This window comes from Mirounga leonina, unplaced genomic scaffold (genome assembly GCF_011800145.1).
Source record: "Mirounga leonina isolate KUSES-001 unplaced genomic scaffold, KU_Mleo_1.0 Mir_99, whole genome shotgun sequence".
NCBI classification, from domain to species: domain Eukaryota; kingdom Metazoa; phylum Chordata; class Mammalia; order Carnivora; family Phocidae; genus Mirounga; species Mirounga leonina.
Genome location: NW_023270971.1, coordinates 6,283,521 through 6,306,704, shown reverse-complemented (window position 1 = coordinate 6,306,704; position 23,184 = coordinate 6,283,521). Strand labels below are relative to the sequence as shown.

Here is a 23,184-nt window from a genome sequence, read left to right as displayed (position 1 = left end):
CGCCCCAGCCCCAGGGCTAGGGACCCCCTCTTCTGCCTCAAGCCCCCTTTCTTCCTCTGTTGTCAGTCAGTGTGCTGTAGGGAAAAGGAACATGATTTCCTGCTTTACAAATGTGTCTTCCCTACTGTCCTTTGTTCCTCTAGGCCAGGGCCTGGGCGTGTTCGCCACACACTCTCCCTGGGCTGGCAGAGGGTGTCTACACACAGTCGCCACTTAGCAGATGTTTAGAGCTGCGTCTCAATAAAAGGAAAAGCTTTCTGATTATCAGAGTTATCCGTAGGTAGATGGGCTGCTAGTGAGCTCCCTGCCAGGGGAGTGTAAGCTAGAGTCCACAGCAGGGAGGAGCGGAGGCGTGCATGTGAATTCACTGGTGGCTTGGATGTCTAAAGACGCAAACCATGAGCAAGTTTCCCTGGAATCAGCTCGGAGTGTTGGTTACTGATAGAAATTCCCCAGCTCAGGAGATCTGAATGCTGCGAGTCTGGGGCAGGCCCGAAATCCGTGTGCAAAACATCATCCCCAGGAAATTTGGGGACTACTGAACTCTGTGGCCTTCGAGGCCACTTGCAGTAAGGTGTTGTGTGTGAAGACCCTTCAGAAACTGTGACGTGCTGCCCGGAAGTCTTGACTGCAAGATGTTCCCCGAACACCAAGACGGGGGAACTGAATATTCAGGCTGGGGCTACAGCTCCTCGGACTCGGGGAGGTTGCGGACCCAGCCCTGGGCCACTCTGTTGAAGCTGGGTCTGAGACGAAGGAGCTCCAAGCCACTGATGAGCTCCGGGACACAGGGGGTGCCTGCCCTGGGAATGGTCTCTCCCACCAGGGGTCCTCCAAAGGGCACCGGGGTCCTGTGGAGAGAAGAGCAGCAGGAGAGGTGGGCTGTGTGGGAGACCACTGGATGGCAGAGCACTGATATGCGGGTCACCATGTAGGGCCCCCTCCCTGCCTCCCTCTGGGCCTCAGTGTCACCACCTGTACAGCAAGGCTTTGTATTATCCTTAACAGGTTTCTCCAGCTCTGCCCATCCCCCGATCTGCCTCTGGTGGGGATGGCTTGGTGCTTGGGAATAGGAATGAAATTTTCAAAGCTAGAATTGGCTTGTCCTAGGCAAAACTCTAGGTTCCCCTTAAGTAAGCTCCAGAGGCAGAGGAGCTGGAATGGGGTTTTTCCTTCCTCTGCTCATCTCTCCTCAGAACAATATACCCGCAGGCCAGAGAGGGAAGAGGGGTTAGAAAGAGCACCGAGAATCAGGAAATGCAAATGATAACAGAGACATGCCACTTCTCACCTGTAAAACTGGTGAAAAGAAATAATTTGATAATGGGGCAAAGTTGGTGAGATGGTGGGGCAAATTTTCACTCAGATACTGCTGGTTGGAGGGTAAATTATGCTGCTACCTTGGACAACTTGCAGGATCTTTTTAATTTAAAAATGTGCAAACTCTGTGAACCAGCAATTGCACCCGTAAGCATAGGGCTTAGGGGAGCACGTGCATGTACACACAAAGACACGGGTATGAGCAGCGAGTGGTGACAAACCAGAAACAGCCCAGATGTCCATTAGCAGAGACCCAGACAAGACAGATGTACTGTATTCGCATGGTGGAATACCATACAGCCGCTTAAAGGGAATGAAAAGATCTGTGTACAATAAGTAGGATAGATTTCAAAACGTCCAAAAGGCAAGCAAGTTACAGAATGAGATACAAAGTATCAAAACGCACACATACACCCCAAACAGTGCCATCCACTATAGGACTGGAGTTGCTGGGAGAAAATGATCTGAAAACATACACACCAACCTGACCAGTGTTACCTTTGAGAATTTGGGAAGGGAACTGGGATTGGAGGATGCTGAACAAAGGGCTCTCTCTTTATTTGTAGTTGCCTCTCTGTGTGTGTGTGTGTGTGTGTGTATAAGAGAATATAAGTATGTTATTTTTAAACTTTTTTCATCTTAAGAAAACTTAAAAAGCACCGCTCATGTAGTGTTTTCCTCGAAGCCTGGGAGCAGTGGGAATGAGGGCGTGCTTGCCTCTGGGGTAGAAAGGCAGGCCTCAGGCCAGGGCCTGGGCTCCAGCCAGGAGAACGGGTCTGCCTGGACCACCCTGGCTGTGGCGGCAACAGCCAGGCCCTGCGGGAATAGGCTGGGCAATTTCCAAGCTGCACAGGCCTCACGATCCAGCCCTTGACTAGAAGCCCAGAGCCCTGGATCCTTAGCACAGCTTGGCCACTAACACTGCTGCTCACCCCCGCTTTGGCATCAGTTGGCTCTTGGGTCTCAACGGGGGCCTGGGCTTAGGGCCCCCTAAAGCCCTCCTCCAACAGTTGGTAGGAATGTGCTTCGTCCTGTCCTAGCTGCAGCGTGAGATGGATGGGGCCAGCCTGGAAGCCAGCGCTCAGGACTGAATGTCTACCGAGGGTCTGAACTAGCTGGGTGGGTAAGGGCTGAGGGCCCCAGGAGCAGAGAGAACACAGTCTGGCCTGGCAGAAACCCCAGAATGCCTGCCAATGGCTCGTGGCTCCCGTGGTGCCTGTTGGGCACAGTTCTTCCCGTCGGGGCCCTCCCTGGCTATCAGCTGTGTGAGGGAGGTCACCTCTCTTCTGAGCAGTCTCTTCTCAGGGCTGATCGCCCCCGGCTGTCAGACAGTCTCGCATGTGGTCTGAGCAGGTGCCAGAAGAGCTGGACCGTGGCCTCCTCCCGTGGACCCTCGTCTTTCTCACTTAATGCCGCCCAGGCCAGAGGAGCATTTTTCAGAAATCGCATCAGCCTGAGGAAGCCAACTGCAGTTGAAAGGCATCCCCTAGCCCAAGGCCTCCCTCCTGTGCCAGGCTCCTGTCTTGATGCCTGTGATTTGTCTTTGGGCCCCTGGGGCAGAACACTAAATTTATCCCTTTCCAGTTCTCTCTATTAGCTTTTCCAACCATTATTTCAGCCTGCAACTAATACTAGTACGAATACTAATACTAATAGCTACTGTTTATTGAGAGCTTATTACTTACTAGAAACTTTGCCTACGGCTTCTCATGCCACCCTCACAACAGTCTTACAAAGTAGATACTGTAATAGTCTCATTTTACAGATGGGGAAATAGAGGCTCAGAGAGGTTAAGTCACTTGCCCAAGGTCACACAGCGAAGCAAGGAGTCTGCATGTAAGCCCACGTTGAGGCCCCATGCTCTAAATAGTACAAGCCACTCTTCTGCGGCTCTCAACATCTGGCGTCCAACATTTCACTGCCACTCCCCACTTTGATACACCCCAAAGCCATCTCTAGGCCTCTTCCAGACCTTTGAGGAAAGTGAGGAAAAGGCTGAGCTGATCTAGGACTAGTGAGATTGGGGCCCCACCCAGGGAGGAACGTGCATCAAAGGGATGGCACACAACAGGGAGGAAACAAGAAACCGGGCTCTGGAGTCAGACAAATGCAGACTTGGATCCCACACCCGCTGCTTCCTTGCTTTGTGACCTTGGGCAGGTTGTTGATGTTCCTGAGTGGGTCCCTTCACTCGCAGAATAGGAAAAACTGTAGCACCTCCCTGCCCTGTTGTGTGGAGAAACCAAGATGTGTGGCACATTCACCCATTCATTCCCTGTGCATTTCTTGAGCACCTACTATGGGCCGAGGCAAGAGTGTGGAAGTGCTCAGATAGAGCTTGGCCTGTGAGAGGGCTCAGGAACTGCCACCACGGGCACCTGCACACCCCAGCCATCGCTCCCCAAGCCGCCCCCCCGCCCCCGGCCTTACTTGTTGAAATTTCGATACTGGGCCATGCTGGGGGTGTCACTTCTGCCATCCCTCTGGTAGTCCCGGTAGCTGATGAACTCCTGCCAAGGACAGCGGTAGCCCTTGGGGATGGCTGTGTGGTTGAACTTCTCTGGCGGGACACCCTTCAGTGGCTCGGCATAGCCTGGAGATGGAGCAGGGCTCATGGGGGGCAGGCAGATGGGGGGGCAGCTCGGTTCTTTTCTCCCTCAGCTCCCACTCCTGCCCACCCCACAGATATGGTTGGGGGAGGGAAGCCTGGAGCTGGGATGGGGGGTGTGGGGGGAATATAACGCCAGAGTTGTTCCAGCAAAGGGGACCGATCCTTCCCCATCCCTGGAAGCAAGGAGGACTGGAGCAGGGGAATTGTGAGTTGGGGCGCAGACTCTGGCTCAGTGTGTGACCTTGGGTGCATTGCTGCACCTCTCTGGGCTTGTGTTAGGTCTGTGGAGGGGGATGGGGGATGTAGACCAGACACTCTCTGGGCGCTGGTTCCCGCCCCACAGTGGAGCATGGCCTGGGCTCTGGTCCCCCAGCCCTGGTCCCAGGACCCGGGGAGGCACTCACCGGGTGCCAGGGCGCTGGGGCTGCGGGCACGCACTGTGGGGAAGGCTGCAGAATGGGCGTCCTCGGGGCCCTGGGATGAGGCTGGGAAGATGTGGAGCTCAGAGCGGCAGTTCTGCCCCTCGGGGCCATTGGCAACCTGGGCACAGGGGCGGGTGCTCAGAGGCCATGGACTGCCACACAGAGCTGCCTGGCCCCTTCCCCCAGCTTCCCCTCTTGCGGGGGTTCCCTGCATACTCACCGTCCCCAGCTCTGCTGTTCCTGTCACCTTCGATCCTATTACCTTCCCCTTGGCACTTCCATCCACGATCTGTGGGGGCAAATAGACCACAGGGAGGCTCAGTGCAGCAAGGGGCCAGGGTTCTCCTTCCAACAAAAAAGGGGGGTGCATAATCTTAGTGCCTACATCCCAGGGATATTGGGGGGATGAATTAATAGCATAGGGTGCTAATCCCAGTTCCTGGAACAGAGCAATGCTCTCTGTATGTTAATTGCTATTCTAATATTGACCTTGGGCAGATAACCATCCCGAGTCTCAGTTTCCTTATCTATAAAATGGGAGTAGTGTTGATAATTTCTAGCTTATAGGGCTCTATGGGCATTAAATGAGATGATACACATGAAGTGCTTGGCTAGCAAAGGTAGGTGTTTTGTTGTCTTTACTATTCTGCATTCTGCCACATCATCGCCTCTTAGTCACCCCCTTTTTAGTCCAGACATTGAGTGGAGTATGAGTGGAATGACCCCAAGTTCATTCCAAGTAACTGAAACTGCCTGCTGACTTTCTGAAGCCTGAGGATAAGCCATTCTTGTCTCTACCAGCAGACTGTTTTCTGGCCTTTAAGTTCTTATAGGGGCAAGAAGAGAGAGTTTTGTGTTTTCTCACTTAGGTCAAGCTCAATGTCTAATCTAAATCCTGCTCACTGCAAAGTCAGCCAAGAGCACTTTTTGTAGGAGCTAGAATCCCTTCACCTACAGCTCGCCGTGCCCATTCCACTTTATGTTTTGTATCTGGGGAGAGATGCCTAAAGAGATACCACTTTTCTAAGATCACAGAGCAAGTCAGGGGCTCAATTTGATGGGAACATCACAGCCTTTCCAGCTGGAGCTAGAGGGATTCCCCAGGGGCCAGATGTCCTCATCTGGCTCACTGTTTGGCTTTAGGCTAACCACTGGCCCTCTCTGGGCCTCAATTCCCCTATAAGCACAATGGGACTAACTCACCACTCGTGGGCTGGCTGCAAACTCAAAGGTGAATCTCTGCACCCGGCGCTGTCTCTTCTGGAAGAGGAGGGATCCTCTGTTGTTTCGCAGCGAGAGCTCCTCCATCATCAAGTCCTGGGGCACGCTCAGCTTCTTGCCCAGGTCCAGCAAAGGGACTGCCCAGAGAGGCCAGAGTGAGCTCTTACCGCCAAACCCTCGGGGCCCTCGGGGCTGCCAGCTTCTAAGGGTGCCCGCCTCCGAGCACTCTCCAGGGTGTAGGAGAATGCCGCTTTCTCCCCACAGCTGCTGACACTGGGTGTCACCATTCTGTGGGATCTTTGCCTACCTGGTGGGCAGAAATGACACCTCCACCTAATTTGCATGTGTTTGTCACTCAGTGAAATTGAACTCCATTTCAGATGTTCTTTGGCCATTTGTATTTATTCCATGAATTTCCTCTGCAGTTCTTTGCCCATAGCGGTAGGAGTCGTGAGAAATGGTCAGATTCTAGATTAATCTTCTAACAGTGAGCCATGGGTGTGAGCCCTGCCACGGGAGGAGGGGAGGCTTTTGGCCTGAGCCACTCCGTCCTCGTCCTGGGAGCAGCCACTCACTGAGATAGGAAGGGCAGGAGGAGGTTGAGATGGGAAAGATCAGGAGCTCAGTGTTAGACATGTGTTCTTTCCATTTTAAAATAGCCTTTTCTTATAAAAATAGCATATATATATGTGCACTGAAGGAATTTAGAAAATACAGATATAAGGGGAAAAGAGAAAAATACCATTTCTATCTCCCAGAGGTTGCTACTTTTAACACCTTAGTGTATATCCGTTCATATCCTTTTCAAAGACTATATATTCCTGTATGAGGGGCGCCTGGGTGGCTCAGTCAGTTAAGTGTCTGACTCCTGATTTCAGCTCAGGTCATGATCTCAGCATCCTGGGGTTGAGCCCCACCAGGAATCTACGCACACCTGGGTGTCCGCTGGAGGATTCTCCCTCTCCCTCTCCCCCTGCTCATGTGCTCGCTCGCTCTCTCTCTTCTAAAATAAAATAAATAAATCTTATAAGAAAAAGACTATATATTCATTGGGGCGCCTGAGTGGCTCAGTTGTTAAGCGTCTGCCTTCGGCTCAGGTCATGATCCCAGGGTTCTGGGATCAAGCCCCGCATCGGGCTCCCTCCTTCGCGGGAAGCCTGCTTCTCCCTCTCCCACTCCTCCGGCTTGTGTTTGTTCTCTCGCTGTGTCTCTCTCTGTCAAATAAAATATTTAAAAAATAAAATAAAATAAAAAAAAAAAGAAAAAGACTATATATTCATGTAAGAGTTTTCAGCCAAAACGAAGTCATAGTTAATACATGCTTTGTGGGTGCCTGGGTGGCTCAGTTGGTTAAGCGACTGCCTTCGGCTCAGGTCATGATCCTGGAGTCCCGGGATCGAGTCCCACGTCGGGCTCCCTGCTCAGCAGGGAGTCTGCCTCTCTCTCTGACCCTCCCCCCTCTCATGCTCTCTATCTCATTCTCTCTCTCAAATAAATAAATAAAATCTTTAAAAAAAAATACATGCTTTGTAACTTGCTTTTTATCAAAGATCTCCACCTGTGCAAGTGGACACATTTTTTGTTTTGTTTTGTTTTATTCAATGCCTAATCCCTATTCAAATTCCCCTAATTGCCTGCAGAACTGGGCATATAAGGTTTGAAGAGCCTTGCAGATGTCTAAGTAGAGAAGCTGAGAAGGAGAGAGCCAGATATGGGAGCCTAGTGCTCATGGGAGAAACTGACCTGAGGTGAAAGTTGGGGCATCGTGAGCTGACAAATGGTGTTTGTTGTTGTTTGATGAAGACCATTACATTTCTTTCTTTTTTCAGAGTTAGGACTCATCGTGATAGCCACATAGAGGGTTTCCAGGGCTGATGGCTGTCCTTAATAGTCTGGAGCCCATCCATATCCTTTGTGTTTCCCCCACTGGCAAAACACCCTCTTTGACACACTTCCCAACAAGGAGAGGCTTTGGGAGGAAAGGGGTGACGGAGGGGTGAGGACACCGGTAGGAAAAGGATAAGTATGGACAGCATGGCCAGAGTTGTCCACCTCTAAAATTGGATACACGGAGGTTCATGTTCCAGCTCTATAAATGGTGTTTAGAGTTGGGAGGCTGGGTAAGATCACCAGGGGTGTGAGGGGGAAAGAGATCCAAAGCCTGAGCCCCGGACTGGCTGCTGGCATCCAGACCGAGGAGGTGAGGAACCAGTCACGGAGCCTGGGAAGGGGCGCCCCGTGAGGCAGGAGGAAAGCCAGAGCGTGGTGCCCTGGAAACCAAGGGATAACAGCGTTTCAGGGAAGATGGAGTGCTCACGGAGCCGAAAACTGACCATCCTCTTTAGTGTCGGGGCATTGTTATTGGTCATCTTCATAAAAGTAGTTTCTGTGGAGTGTTTGGGTGTGAAAACTGTATTGGAAAGTGTTAAGAGAAAATGGACAGAGGAGCATTTTAACCACACCTCGAGGAAGCAGTGAACCAAATTGAGAATGTGAGATATTTTATAGGGCAGCTGGCCTGGGTTCTTCAAAGGAGGGAATGACCTGGGAAAAAAACCCAAAACGATAGGGCAGGGCAGGAGTGGGGCTTATAGATTCAGGGAGATTGAAGAGCCGTGGCCACCAGATAAACAGTGGTCGTCCTTGGAGCCTCATTAACACAAACTGGAGAAAGTTGACTGTGGGACTGGTCATTAGGTGGTATTAAATCAAAGTTGCTAATTTTGTTCAGTGTGCTACCGTCTTTGTGGCGTGTAAGGAAATGTCTTCTTTGTTATTTTTGGTGCATCCTGAAGTATGGAGGGGATGAAATGACACGCTCTTTGGGTTTTGCCTTGGACTCCAGGAACAAAAGGAGGGCCATGAGGATTTGCACTCCCTATTTTTGTGTGTTTGGAAGTGAGCTTAATAAAAAGAGAGAGAGAGGAGGTGAGAAAGTATAGACAACAGCTTTGAGAGTTGTGCTCCATAGGACCCAAGCAGCAAGAGAATCAGGAGGTGTTTGTTTTTAAAAGGGAGAAATAAAAGCATGTTTTTTAGCTGACGGGAAATTTTGACAATACAGTAGAGAGGGAAGACTGCCTGGAAGAATGTCCTTGAGCAGGACAGAGGGGAGGGGAGGGGAGGGTGTGGACCGGAAGAGGTCATCCTCCACATGGGGAATGCGGACACAGATGCGAGCACGGGGCCAGGTATGGAGGAGGGAGCTGGCAGAGGTGCTCTTTTGGTTCCTTCACTGTCCTCAGTGCAACAGGAAGCAAGGTCATCAGCTGAGAAGGAGGACAGGGGAGGAGGCATCGGGAGTTTGGGGCCAGAGTTTGCCACCATCGTCTAAGCGAGTCCTATGGGACAGGGAGATGGACGGGGCTGCCAGGCAGCATCTGGGGACCATGCAGGTGCTGTGATTCATTCCAGTCAATGGAATCCAAACAGGCTTTTAAAAAAGGACGCTGATGGTTTTTTAATTCTTTCAGCAAATATAGAGAGAAGACCTCCTACATGTTAGGAATAGAAAGAGATCCATTGTAGGTTAAGAGGGGAAAAAAGTAAGTTTCAGAAGAATCTGTATTCTAAGATCCCACTCATTTATTTAAAAAAGTAAGTACTATATGTTTATGCATGCATTGAAAAATCTGCACGGAGGCATGCCGAATATCAGTAGTGACTATAGGATATAGGAAGAGGAGGGCTGGAAATTGCACTGTTTTTTTTTTTTAACAAGAAAAGGTACTGCATACTAAAAGCATGAAAGACTATTTATATCTAAATACATAATAAAAAGTCCCCTGGCATCATATTATCAAATACTACCAGATGAATTGAGCTCAATATTTTTAAAAAAGTTATAGATAAAATCTATTTGATGAAACTTTTCTATTTCTAGGCATTCATTCTTAGGGAGAAAAGTTGAATAAACACACCTGAAGACAGACATACAAGGATGTTGAGTGCACTGAGGTTTCAGATTGTGAAAACCGGGCATCCATGTTGTGGGGGTGCTGCCCAGATGCCCTTCATCAGCGGCTCAGGGTCACAACTGCCCCATTTCTGCAGAGGGCTGCCCTGCTGAGCAGAAGCGTTCATGGCCTCCTCGCTGAAGACAGGGTGAATTCTGTGGAGCCATTCCTGCTCTGGAGCTCCCACGGGATCAGACTGAACCTGGGCTAACAGCTGAGCCCACATCCTTGCTTAGCAATTTCCCCTGCCCTATCCTGCTTCTGTCATTTCCCTCTTCCTGAGGGCGTGACCTCAATCAGTCACTTGTGTTGGTGACCAACCACTTGTGGTTGGTCCTAACGGTCCAACCTGAGATGAACCTTCCTGACCACCAATATGGTGTGTGTGTGTATCAATATACTTAATATATTACATGCTGGGGGAGCAGGGGGAGGGGCGGAGAGATACATCATACCAGGATGGAAAGAAGTCTGTGGTAGGCTGCTAAATGAAAAAAAAAGCAAGCTGAAGAACACAGCGTAGAGTACTTAGCCCACATATATATGGGTTTTTATAAATATGTTTATATATGAACGGAAGATGACTTTACACAAATATGTTAATAGTGGTTATCTCCAGATGGTCCCATTATGAGGAACTTTCACTTTCAAAGTCATTCATGTCTGTTTTGTCTGAATATCTTATAAAAGGGATGTATTATTTGTACAACCGTGTAGTAAAGAAGTAGCTCTGGAGACAAAGAGATCTGGAGTCCAATCTCAGCTCTACCAACAATTAGCTATGTGACCACCGAGCTCCTCTGAACCTCGGCTTTCTCGTCAACAAAACAGGGGCAACAATATCTAACTTAGAGAGTTGTTGTGAGGGTTATATAACATAAAGCACAGAAGCTCTTAGCACAGGATCTGACACCGATTAAGTACATAATAATGGTGTTTGTATTATTATTACAGTGGCTGTCTTTTCATGGTAAGACCATGAGAGTTTTTTTCTTTCTACTTTTCTTTAGTTTCAAAACTGTCTTGAGTTAATATCCTAGCAACAGCCAACAATTTATGTATTTCCAGTCTGGCATAAATGATATGTGCCCACATTTGGGGGACTGTAATTAATTAATTACTTAGCCAAGGGAAAAGAGAATGCATTGCCTGGTTCTTCTAGTTAGAGCATCAATATCTCACCAAGTTGTTGTATGTTAGCACCCAAAATCATGAAATTAAAAAAAAAAAGAAACTTGACATCCACAAAAGGCGGCAAGAACACACAAAATAGGTTAGCACCACTCCCATATAAAGTCATACAAGAGGGTAAAATACTTAGAAGCTGCATGGGGCAAAACCTCAGTGGTGTCCTTACGGGATGGTTTGTCAGAGCTCGGGTCAGGGTCCATGTGCTCCAGAATCCCCCGGGGCACTTATCTCAAAGGCACATGTCCGGCCCCCTCTCCAGGTCCACTGAATTAGGATCCTGGGGGTGGAAGCTGGGAATCTGCATTTTTAGCCAACAGCACCTCTCACTATCATTTGCACTATAGGATGAGAGCCCTGACCTAGTTGAATTTGTTTTTAAAATACTTGAAATCCCCATTTCAAGTCTGAGTGGCTCAGTCAGTTAAGCGTCTGCCTTCAACTCAGGTCATAATCTCGAGGTCCTGGGATCGAGCCCCACTCGGGCTCCACACTCAGTGGGGAATCTGCTTCTCCCTCTCCCTCTGTGTGCACACTCATTCTATCACCCTCTCAAATAAATAAATAAATAACATCTTTTTTAAAAATAAAATACTTGCAATGCTCTGAAGTAGGCCAAATTAACAGACTCCAAAATTATGCCGAGAGTTCTGGAGGAGGTCTTATATGGTGATAAACATGTATTTTAGCTGATTTCTTCATTGGGTGAGCCTACTTTTAAGTGAAATGGTCTGAGTCACACTGGGGAGTCTGCTCTGGCCAGCCTGTCCCCACGCCCCCCCGACAATTGTCTCCTGCCACGGGGGCTCTGGGAGACCCACAGTGACAGGAAGCAAGGGCAAGTGTGGGAGGGAGCTTGAGGCCAGTTAGGGCTGGAACTGGGACCAGAGCCCTCAGTATTCAATCTGAGGCTGAGGTAAGGACTTAGTTAGGCCCAGGGCCCAGTGTAAGGCATTCAGTCTCAGCCTCTGGGTGTGTGGGCATCAGGGCAAGGCCCCTCGCAATCCTTCGGGAAGTGACCCAACCCAAGTGGCAGATTCCACAATGCTCCCTCAGGGCTGGCCTGGAACTCACACCTGTTTGCCCAGGCCTCAGGCCAACAGGCCCGAGTGGCTACACTTTGGGACCAGGAAAGGATGGGGTCTGAGGACCGCACAAGGGCTGAGTCCACCTTACCTGGTCCAGTGAGGTCCCCCATGGCAGCCATCACTGGCCCCTTCTGCTCCTCAGGGATCATCCTGTGGAAGAGAGATGCCTGCAAATAGCCAGCCCCCCTTCATCCCTCCCCAGATGTCCTCCCAGTCCCTGGTCCACCCAGCCTCAGCCCTGAACTGCCTTGGCCCACCCCAGTCTCAAGGAAGGGCTCTGAGCTGGACAGGGCTTTGGGGTCTCTTTGTACAGAGGAGGAGACTGAGGTCCAGGGAAGGCAAGGGAGGTGCTAGAAGCCACACACATCTGCTTCCCATGTTGCCAGGGAGGCACTCTTTCTTCAGGGGGCAATCTCTGGGACACGGGGGGTAAGGGGGGTGGGGGTCTCAGACGACCGTCATCTGCTCACGCAGATGAACTCTAATCAGAGGCTGAAGGAGGTTTAAGTCAGGGAGAGGGGGATATGGATGGGTTGTTAGCCTGGGGCTACACTGGGGTCTAGGAGGCTGATCCTGTCCTTCTGTCCCCAGTACTTGGCTCTGAGGCTTGAGGGCACAGGCTGGTCCAAGGAGGCCGAGAGACCCATCACCCCCTTCCCTATGCCCCATTCCCCAGCTGACTTGCAGGGTGCTCTCCTTCACCCTTCTCTACCTCCCCTTTTATCCCCCCTCCCCATTTGCACCCCACGGCACTTTCCAGCGATCTTGGAAGGGATTTACAAACAAAATGAGGTCCAGAGCCCCAGAGAATCCCTGTAGGTTCCAAATCCAGATTCCCTAACTTGCCCCCAGGAGAGAAGGCGGAGCTCTTGAGTCTCCTTACAGACTACCCCTGTGTTTTGCTTCCAGGTTTTCCGACACTCCTTCCTTTAGAAAAAACAGCCCACCTCCATCTATAGCCCACACCCACACATGGCCCCGCGTCAGTGGGCACTGAGATGGGCAACCTGGAGTCTAGTCCATGTCCTTGACTTACTCTGTAACTGTGAGCAAGTAGCTCTCCCGCTTTGTGCCTCAGTTCCTCTCATGTGTCTCTGTTACATAAGGAGGTTGGGCCCCATCATGGGCTCCACAGATGGGCTTCAGGGCATCCACAGTCCCCCACCCGGCAAACCGTATCAGATCTGAGCATGTCTGCTCTCATTTGGGATGAGGGCCATGAATTGACGGAGAATGCTCCAACTGTGACCACTCAGGAGTCCACAGTGCATGGGTCTGTTCCGTGATAAACACTCCCCTTACAGACATGTACAGACATTGGGAAGGGCTCTCATCTTACGGACAGGGGCCCTGCTTCCCTCTGCAGCCTAAAGACCTTGAAATCCTATGCAGAGCCATTACCTCTGCCCACCTTGAATCCCAGCCACCCCTTCCCATTTAACCGAGAGTGACCTAGAGCTTAGAATCCCTCCCATCCCAAATCAGGCACCTGGCTTCCTTGAGGCCCCATGCTCCCCAGACCCTTGGCAGGGCCCTTCCTCTGCTTGGGGGCTGGGGCTCTGGCAGCTGGCTCATCTCCTCGGCCCCCACCCCATAGCTCCTCAAGCTCCCCTAGGATCCTGGTACCTGAGTGGCAGGACCACAGTGTGCAGGAGGGAGTGTCAGACCCTCAAAATTAACACCTCTGTCGGGAAGCTGAGAGCAGGGTAGTCGTGTAGGTGCTAGTGGTCCTTGGTCCAGTCTGAGCGGGTGCGTCCTTGCAGCCAGCTCTGGCCTCAGCTGACAAGAATCAAGAATCTTTCCTGCTTTGTCGTGGCTCACAGCCTTATTTTGGGCTGCAACAGGATCCAGGGACAGATGCTAAAAGCACCAGGCCCCAGGGAAGACAGGTGCCCCGGCAGCAGGCCCTTGCAGACAGAAGGGCTTACACACACACACACACACACACACACACAAGTCACCTGGAAATGCCGAGGGTCAGTTGCCAGTCACTTGAGCTTGCCGATTGTATCCTTAGTGCCTAAAACGGGGCCTGATAGGAATTCAATAGATATTTGTTGAATGAATGAATGGATGGATGCATGAATCAGTGAATTTTCCCCTGATATCCTTGTTTGGCTTATTCATTTCTTCTTTCCTCTTTTCTTTCCTGCCTTTCTTCCTTCTGCTCCCTCTCTCCCTCCCTTCCTCCACCTTCTCACACCGTCTGAGTCTCTATGGACAGAAGATAAATAAGGCAGGGCTCTGTCCTCAAGGAGCTCAGCCAGGCCCAAGTCAGACCCGTAAATAAGCCTTTGCGATGCATGATGGGAAATACTCTGGGCGTACCCAGGGGAGGGTGCCACCAGCTCTGCCTGGGGGTGGGGTGGGGGACGGGGAAGGCGCTTCCCAGAGGAGACATTTGATCTGGGCCTGGAAGGCTAGTAGGAGTTCACTGGGCAGAGAGGCATAGGCCTTGCGGGCAGAGGCCACGTTGGGTTTAACAGTGCCAGGGGTCCGCAAGCAGAGCCAGAACTTGCCCGCAGAGCTGAGAGATGGGGCCGGACAGGTGAGCCAGATCACAGCAGGCTCTCCCAGAGGGACGTATGCTTTAGAAAGGACTGTTGAAGCGTTTAAAGCGGTAGAATGGAGGGGTCACGTTGGCATTTTTCAAATATATCTCTGGGCTGCCAGGTGAAAAATGAGTTGGAGGGGGCCAGACTGGAGGCAGGAAGATTTGCTGGGTCAGGTGAGAGATGGAGAGCCCGCACAGGGGCAGGGGTAGAGGCCATGGAGAGCATGGAGAGGAGGAGGACCCGAGCAGCAGTAGCGGGGGGCTCACCAGGTCCTGCTCTGAGATTGGATGTGGGGAGTTCGGGAAAGGCCACTGTGCCCTGAGTGACTGAGGAAGGTAAAGGCGGAACAGCTTGGGGCGGGCACGGCTACTCAGCTCAGTTTGGAATGAACTTGATTTGCGGTGTCAGGGATGGGAATCACCAGTAGGCAGGGGGACGTTGTGCTCAGGAGGGGTTCTGGCTGGAGATAAAGACTGGGTCACTTGCAGGGAAGGGTGGGCTGGCAAGGACGCGCTGGGTCCAGGGCGGGCAGTACCTGTTCCCGTGTGCAGGGACAGAATGTCCAAGGGCGGGTTTCTGACATGCCCTTAGGAAGGAGCCGGGGCTCTGAGGACTCCAGGAGCTCCACGTTCTGCCCCTTAGGTTCCTGCCCCCAGCCTCTGCTGGGCCTGCGCTTTCAGAGAGGAAGGTGAGGGGTGTTCCCAAGGCAGGCTTGGCCTCACCTGGGAGTGGGGCCACAGTCCCCTTCTCTGGACAAAGGACACCGCCACCAGGTGAGGAGCACTCCTGATAGCCTGGATCCCGAGCTCACTAGGGTTACCTGGACTCAGATGGGACCCTTATAGGGGCTTCTCCTGCTGCATGGAGCCCCAACCTGCCATGAGGAACCCGCCCCACAGCCCTGGGCCCTGACCCAGCTTGGCCCTACCTGCCCCAGTGATAGTGGCCTGTGGTGAGGGGCAATACCACCTCGCCCAGCTCACTCTGCACAGATAGGGAAGCTGAGGCTGGCTAAGCAGGGAGCTTACTCAGGGTCACCCAGCTGGTAGGAGACAGGATTAGGACCTCAACCCTGGGACCTCATCTATGGCCTGGAGTTGTCCCATTGTTCCCCGTCTCTCTCCATGGTTGCTACGCCCCAAGCTCCCATCCCACCTGTGTCAAACATTCTCGTCCCCGCAGAATCCCTCGGACTGTTCCATGGGGAGAAGGGAGGGGCTTTAGACGAAGCTTTTGAAAATGACACAGGAGGCAGAAGTATGCAGGAAGCATTTATTGAGGGCCAGAGATGAATTCTGCAGGAGGCAAGAGGCAGAACACAGGCAGTCTCTAGTGGGCTAGAGGGGAGGATGGGGGGAGAAGACAGTGACAGGAACAGCCAGGCAGAAACGCAGCTTTCCAGGGCTGCCTTCTGCTGGCTCTTTGGGGAAATGCAAGCAGAAGTGGATTTTCTATGGCACTGCATCAACCAGTGGCCTGAGAGCGTCTCTTCTGTGAAAGGGGCCCTTAGCCCCAGTCTCCCGTGCTACAAAGGAACCCTGAAGCAGATGGGGACTTCATCATCGACCATCATCGACCAAGCAGGAATACTCCCTTATCTTCCCTCTGTCAGGGCCTGTGTTCCCAATCCTTTGGCCCTAGGCACCCTCTGGGATCACTCCTTAATTTCAAAGACCCCCATCTGACTCTCTCCCACCCCGACCCCAGCTTTCCCTAGCCTTCTGTGGGGGTTTCAGGTCTAACATCACCTGATGTTACCCACCTGGGTGGGTAAGTCTACCCCTAACCCCAAATCACACTCAGTCCCTCACCGTTAGCAACATCCTGGTATCCTTTCTCTTAATCTTTTATCCTACATCTCTTTGATCCTCAGTCAAGTCCAGTGCCCCATCCCCACCCTCCTCTGTGCTTAGTATCCTGAAGCTGGTATTCTGAACCTCTAGAGGGCACCACCAGCCAACTTTGGAAGCTATAGAATTTAGCCGCATTCTTCCCATGTCCCTCCTGGGGATTGGAATGAGAACCACCCAGGTCTAAGGGACAGGCCAGAGTCTGCAGCCAGGCTCCTCAAGGTCACTGGGCACCAGGCACTAGCTAGGCCAGAGTGTAACAGGAAAGAGATGGGGCAGAACAGTGCCCACTCATCTGGGCATGATATGGATACTGAGGCCTAAAACTGAAGCATGGGGTATTTCCCAAGGAGCCAGAAACACAGGCGGACTAGTCTAACCCCTCCCTCACCCACCCATGCTCATCTGCCCCCAAATTCTGCCCAATCAGTCCTCCACCACCAACTGCCTCCCTTCCTAACCCCATGCAATGCATTTCAGGACTGGAAGAGCCCTCAGAGGTCATCTGAGCCAATCCACTTCCTACTAGAATCTCCTCTATGCATCCTGGCTACTGCTTGAATACCTCCCATAACAAGGAACTCTTGCCTCCCCTTTTCCAAGTGGCCAACCTCAAACTCAGGGCCATTAGGTAAAGTCACAGGCGAGCAGATAGCTCCATATCAACTCTTCTCCCCCCAGCTCAGCGTTGAGCCTGGAACCTGCCATGAAAGGGCTGAGAAGAGATAGATGGGTTGGAGGCACCTACAGCATTCCTGGAGGCCCAAGTCCTGGGGCCGGGGCCATAAGTCATCACCTTCCAGCTTTCCCCTCTGGCGGCAGATAAGCGGCCCTGACACCCTAAGCCAGAGCTGGAAAAGCGTGAGAGGGACCTGGGAGGAGGAATCTTTCCACCTCTTGTCTCCCGAGGGGCCAGCAGGGCACCTTGAGCTGGCCTGGGAGACCTCTCTAAAGGTCACCATGGTAAAAATAGAGCTTGTCTGGGAAGGGGTGGCAAGCAGCTGCTCCTGCCTGGGACTTGGTGCCAGGGAGGCAGGCGGTCAAGCCAGGGCCCAGGCAGGGGACTGAGGCCTAGGATCTTGTGAACACACCCCTCATTTGCCAGACTCCAGAGAGCAGAGCCAGGAAGGGAGGGAGGACTGTGGAACCCTGAACCAGAGCGAGTCTAGGGGTCCATACACACAATACCCTGACTCTTTCAGGGCAGGTGTGTGTGGGTGCGTGTGTGCGTGTGTGTATTGATGGGGAGGGGAGGGGAAATTTAGACCTGTGAAGATGGCCTTGCTCCAAGTCTTATTAAACGGATGGGAAGGCTGAGGGTCGGACAGAGGAAGGGTCTTGCCCAGGGCCACACAATGACTGAATGAAAGAATAAGGGCTAGAACCCAAGCTTGGATCACTACCCCAGCCCCAAGCCCAGAGCACGCCTCCCCTTACCCCTTGTCCAAAGTGGCCAGACCTCACCGCCCCCCCTCCCCCGGACGTGGTGCTGGGATCTACCAAGCCCCACAACTCTTCTTCTGGCTCAGCCCTCCCGGGGTGGGGACGGAGCGGGAGCGGGCGAGGCTTTAGGTGGTGCAGGAGGCCTCGGCGGGGAGGCTGCCACGCTTGAGCCTCAGGCTGCCGTTCCACCCGCGGGGACAGATGTTGTAGCCGAGGATGCCGGGCGACTTAGCCCCGGAGTCCTCGGAGTCGAGGGACACGTCGGAGTCCGTGGGCGACCGGCGGTAGGCGAAGGGCCTGGGCGTCGCGGGCAGCGGGCTCCGGGGGCTGGCGCAGGGCGAGGGGCCGGCGGGCAGCGGGCTCCGCGGGATCGGGGCGAACGTGGCCCCGGGGGCGGCGGCGGCGGCGGGGCCGGGCCGGGAGGGCTGCGGCGAGCGCAGGCGCGGCGGCGGCGGCGGCGGCCCGGGCGGGGAGAAGGGCCGCAGGCTCTCGGCGCCCGCCGGCCGCGGGGAGGCGCTCTTGCGCCGGGCGGCGTTGATGATGTTTCGCGCCAGGAGGGCCTGCAGCTGACGGCTGGGAGGCCGCGCCTCGGCCTCGGGTCGCAGCGGGGATACGGAGCGCTCGCTCCACGAGGGAGACATGGGCGGCGGCGGCGGGAGCGGCGGGGGGCTGCTCATGCTGCTCCCCCGGCCCGGCTCCCACGGCCCCGGGCTCACCCAGCCGTCCAGGCTGCTGGGGGGCCGGGAGGCGCCCGGCGTCCAGGGCGGGGAGGTGGGCAGGCTCTCCCGGCGGTCCTGGGGAGAGAGCACAGAGGGCGGGGCAGGCGTTAGTGCTGGGGTCCTCCAGCCCGGGGCTCCGGGAGGCACTGGTCTGCTTTGTCCACCCGACTCAGCGAAGTATTGCCTGCGGTAAAACGCAGGGCGCCCCAGCTCTCAGCCCCCATCCTCGGATCAGCCCGAGCTGCCTGCTCCTGAGCTTAACAGGGAGGCAGGTGACTAGTGGTTAAGAAGGCTCGCTTCGGGGAGAGCCGGCTGCTTACTGAACGAACTTGGGCAAGTTGTTGCAGCAACGGAAGCCTCTGGGCTTCAGTTTCCTCCTCTGTGAAATGGGGGTGTAATAGCAGCACCTACTCTTTGGGGGCTGTTGTGAGGATTAAATGAGATGACTCATGTAGAAGAACATTACGTGGATTGAAAGATTCCCTGGAGGAGAGTGGGTGCTCAGTAGATGTTAGTTACCATAAAGAAATACTGGAAGGATACACATGAAACTAGCCGAAGTGGGTCGCTGTTAGGAAATGGGGCCAACAGGGCAAGGTATGCAGCCACAGGAGTGGGAATGAAGCTTTCATGTATTAGTTTTTATATTAGTTTAGGTTTTTGAAAGATATGGACGTATTATCTATTTTAAAAATTTTAAACGAGGGGTCCCTGGGTGGCTCAGTCGGGTTGGCGTCTGCCTTCGGCTCAGGTCATGATCCTGGGGTCCTGGGATCCAGCCCAGTGTGGGGCTCCCTGCTCAGCAGGGAACCTGCTTCTCTTTCTCCCTCTGCTGCTCCCCCTGCTTGTGCTCCCTCTCTCTCTCTCAATAAATAAAATCTTTAAAAATAAATAAATAAAAATGTAAAACGATAATATTGATCATTATTATGAAGCACTTCGGGAAAGGCCCTCTTAGCCCCAACCCCCTTGCCATGTTGCCACGGTCACCTCCTAATTTTTGCTTGCATACCCTGAGCAGAGAGGAAGTTCCCACTGACAGGTGGGCACACAGAAGGAAGTTGGGTCCTTGTGCCTTAGGCAGCACACTCTCCGGACTGGACCTCTCGCCAGCAGGGGGTAGGGAGTGTGGCTTCGGTCAAGCCAAGTTGGTGAACGTCACCGAGGTGATAAAGCACTGCTCTGCTCTACACTACTGTACCTGTTTCCTACCTATTTAGGGATTTTCCAGTCCACAAATTTCCGTGTCATCCTTTATGTCTCATTAGATCCTCACAACACACTGATGAGGTAGCTGGCATTATCACACCCATTTTACAAGGATGAACATGAAGTTCAGAGGTGTAAATAACTATCTGGTGTGTTCTACCCCACCAGGATGTGTGTGTGTGTGTGTGTGTGTGTGTGAGACTACCTCCTGCTCAAGGGCTACACCATGCTAAAGCAGTGTGGAGAACTGGTTTGAAAGTGCAGGGCTTGGGAATCATGGCCAGCCTGTATCTGCTAAACCGCCCAACTCTTCATCCAATCAGATCCCAGCAGTAAACCAGTCCACTCAGCCTTCAATTCAATACAGATTCACCAGCAGTCATTCCTCAGAGTCCAGAACTAGCCAGTCCATTCAGCGTCTTCTACCTAATCAACATCTAGAACCATTCATGAGATCCGTTCTTTCATCCAATCAGTAATCAGCCACAGTCAAGCCAGTCTGCCTCTCATCCAATGAGAATCTGATTTCTCCCAATCAAAAGGAAGTAGCAAAGTGTTATGTTTTCTCCCTACAAGGCAGCTAGCTACTAGATGAGCTGACTCAGAATGGGGTCCCTTAAACAGTAGTCCGGATAGGAGATTTTTCATGGGATGGTAATGCTGGAGGGACCCCTAGGGGCCTCCTGGGGACATCCAAGACCCCAATCATCCATTTGAAAAGTTAAAGCTCAGCATAGGATCCACCCCTTTCACTCCAGGATCAGAACTGTGTCTATGTGAGCCAGAGACCCTGGGAGCTACTTTGTGACACATCCCAGGAAGCTTTCAGTCAGCCCAGCTGTGGGAAATGGGGGCAAGAGTTCATGATCCCAGCCCATCAACAAGCATGGGCACACAAGGACCCGGGCTCTGCAGCCAGGAAAATGGCAGGCTGGGGCAGGAAGCGTTATGATACCTGTCTGAAATCTCTAAGGGTTATCTCTGCCCTTGGTGGCCACGAGGGGAAGGCTAGGGCCAGCCAGTTCCCAAGCCTGGGGTGGAATGTTAGGCAGTGGTAAGCAGTTCCTCATCATTTGGAGGTGGGCCAGAGCGTGACCTCATCGGAACTGCCATGTCTGGGTACTGACTCTGTGTGCAGTGAGGGAGGTGGGGTGCACAGTACAAAAAAGCTGTGAGAAATCAGGACTGTTCACTTTCTGACAAAGCTCTTAATGTCTTATATAAGCCAGAACTCCCTGGCAATGCACATGGGTGAAAATTCAGAAAGCAGCACCCACTTACCCCAGCACCAGCCCCATTGCAGGGCACGTGCGTGGGGTGAAGGCTTGGGCAGAACAGTCAGACAGGAACTGTCAAAGACCAAACGGAGCTAGCTCCCAGATGGCCTTCTGCAACCCTTCCCTTGTAGGGAAGAGAAACTGAGGCCCAGAGGTGAGAAGGGGTTGTCTAAGGTCACACAAGGAGTCAGGTGCAGATCTGGGACTACATCCCACTTGTGACACTTGATGGCAGTTTGTTCCTCTCCACCAGGGGCAGAAACTCTTTTCAGGAGCCCGGAGGTGACGAATATGGGAAATTGCCGGATGAAGATAACAGGGAGAGGGGGAGGGGGGCCTGAGGGAACCAGAAAGTATATGCTCTGGCTGAAGAGGCATTTACATTCCACTTTTAAAGAATTCAAACAAACCCGGACTGTAAGGGGCTGTGGGTTTTCCCCATGCTCTCTAGCCTTTTTGGCCAAACTCTGGAAGAAGGAGAAAACAGAAGAAGGATTTACGCAGGATTATGGATGGTTTCCTACGTGCTGGCCCAAGGAAGAGCGAGGGCAGCCCTCACTTCCAGGCCACCACATCCCTGTACCCACGGCAGATCCAGACGCACAGAGGTCGCAAACAGCACGCAGGGACACGCCACACGTTCACACACAGTAACGGAGTTGTCCTCCCCCACTTCCCAGGCCAGAATCAGCAAGGAAGGCGGGGGAGAGCCTGGACCACCAACCAGGGAGCGAGGAAGAAAGAAAAAAGCAAGACAGATTTGAGGCTGAGTGTATTGAGAACAGGAGAGAAAACAAAGTTGGAGGACGAGTTCGGCCAGCCTGGCCACAGGAGCTGCAGGATGGAGGGTGGGCTCTTCTGTTGCTGGCCCTCAGGGGTCGAAGGGATCAGAGGTCTGGGGCAGGGGCCTCACTCTGTCCTGGGAGGGGCCTGGCATGAAGAAGCTGAGCTCACTTACGACTCCCCCACGCATGCCCCCAAGTTCCGGGCAGAATGAACTCACTAGGAAGGCACCCCCCGTTCCCATGGAGACGAGCCCAGAGCTCACGAAAACTGCAGGCTCAGCCCAGCATGGGCACCGCCTCCACCACCCCTCGCCCCGCTGGGGAGCCCAGAAATAGGGCTGGGGAAGAGAAAGTGGGTGGTGCTCGGCCCCCAGCCTTGGGAAGCTTCCATCTGAATTCTGCCTCTTGCGTCTGTATCCTCTCACACTCCCCCCCCCCCAAGCCTGGTTTGGGGGCTGCATCACATCACACATGTCAGAGGTGGTGAGGATCTCACACCACCTGACTCAACACCCTCACTGTATGGGGAAACTGAGAACCAAGGATACACATGGAATTAATCTGTTGGAATCCAGATCTCTTAAATCCCAGGCTCTTGCTCCAAACCTAAAGGTCTCCTCCTCTGTCCCACCAAGCTGCTGTGCTCCTGCCCTGGCTTCCTATGCGTCTACGGTCTCCAGGCCCTCCCGGCCTGCAGCCTCCCAGCCTGGGCTTCTGAGCCCCTGGCCTCCTGCAGCAGCTCGTTCCAGCCACACCCTCCCAGGGACACCCTCACAGACCTCTCATCTCCAACGGTTCTATGGCAACAGCCTGTTGCCTCCCCCTTTTTCCCCCCAGGGGACTGTCTTATCACTTCCAAGGCCTTTCTCCCGAAGCTCCAGCCCTATCCCCTCAATCCTCACAGACGGTCACAGCTAGAAGGGCACTGACTGTTTAGATAAGAAAACCGAGGCCCAGAAAGGGAAAGTGACTTGGCCAGACTCACCCAGCAAAGGGGAGGCTGGGATGGGGCCACACACCCCTCTCCGGCCTCTCTCCCCGTGGCCCCCTCCATTGCACAGAGAGAGCTGCTTTCACGGGGCAGATCTCGGCTGAGGCTGAAGCCAAGCTAGCCGATGGATACACTGCCGGGGCCTCTCTCACTGCACGCCCGCACCTGCACCTCCTTCTACGGGGCCCCCCTCCTCTCGGGGACTCCCTGGGACCTCGCACGCCCCAGCACATGGAGGGCCAGCCAGGTGGAACCGGGACCGAGGTCTGGTCCCCAAAGTGCAGCCAGGTGTTTGGAGAGGACAGGGAGGCAGGGCAGCAGAGGGGCAGGAAGGAAAGCGTCAGACAGCCGTGGCGGGCTGAGTCCTCATCCAGCGGAAGAACCCGCGAGAGGAGAAAACGTGGCGGCCGAGGCGAAGCTCTCTGAAGCAGCGGAGAGGAAACGGTGTCCAGAAGGCAGAGGTGGAGGAGACAGACCAGTGCAGGTAAGAAGCCAGCGACAGGCGGAAGGATGCCAGGAGCTGGGGCGGCTGAGAAGGCGGACCCTTGG

At 53.3% G+C, this 23,184-nt stretch overlaps 2 protein-coding genes across 6 annotated transcripts in view; both read right to left on the bottom strand.

Moving 5' to 3' along the window:
- Window positions 1-14,101, bottom strand: LOC118006732 (myozenin-3-like). 3 transcript variants are annotated; one of them, XM_034999489.1, is made up of 8 exons: window positions 13,768-14,101; window positions 13,433-13,641; window positions 11,895-11,956; window positions 5,557-5,711; window positions 4,574-4,642; window positions 4,336-4,471; window positions 3,751-3,913; window positions 1-851 (listed from the first exon to the last, which is right to left on the bottom strand). In XM_034999489.1, the coding sequence occupies exons 3-8, from the start codon at window positions 11,953-11,955 to the stop codon at window positions 683-685; spliced, it is 753 nt and encodes a 250-aa protein (XP_034855380.1). In that variant the 5' UTR covers window position 11,956; window positions 13,433-13,641; window positions 13,768-14,101; the 3' UTR covers window positions 1-682. The 3 variants fall into 3 exon arrangements, with proteins under 3 accessions (XP_034855380.1, XP_034855381.1, XP_034855384.1); XM_034999490.1 differs by having other exon boundaries at window positions 13,433-13,585; XM_034999493.1 differs by lacking the exon at window positions 13,433-13,641.
- Window positions 14,102-15,610: 1,509 nt separating this feature from the next.
- LOC118006731 (synaptopodin-like) overlaps window positions 15,611-23,184 on the bottom strand; it is a 30,475-nt gene continuing 22,901 nt past the window's right edge. For all 3 annotated transcript variants that reach the window (XM_034999486.1, XM_034999487.1, XM_034999488.1), the window contains exon 3: window positions 15,611-18,448. In XM_034999486.1, coding sequence (XP_034855377.1) covers window positions 17,780-18,448 — 669 coding nt within the window. In that variant the 3' untranslated portion in view covers window positions 15,611-17,779. The remainder of the gene's footprint in view (window positions 18,449-23,184) is intronic.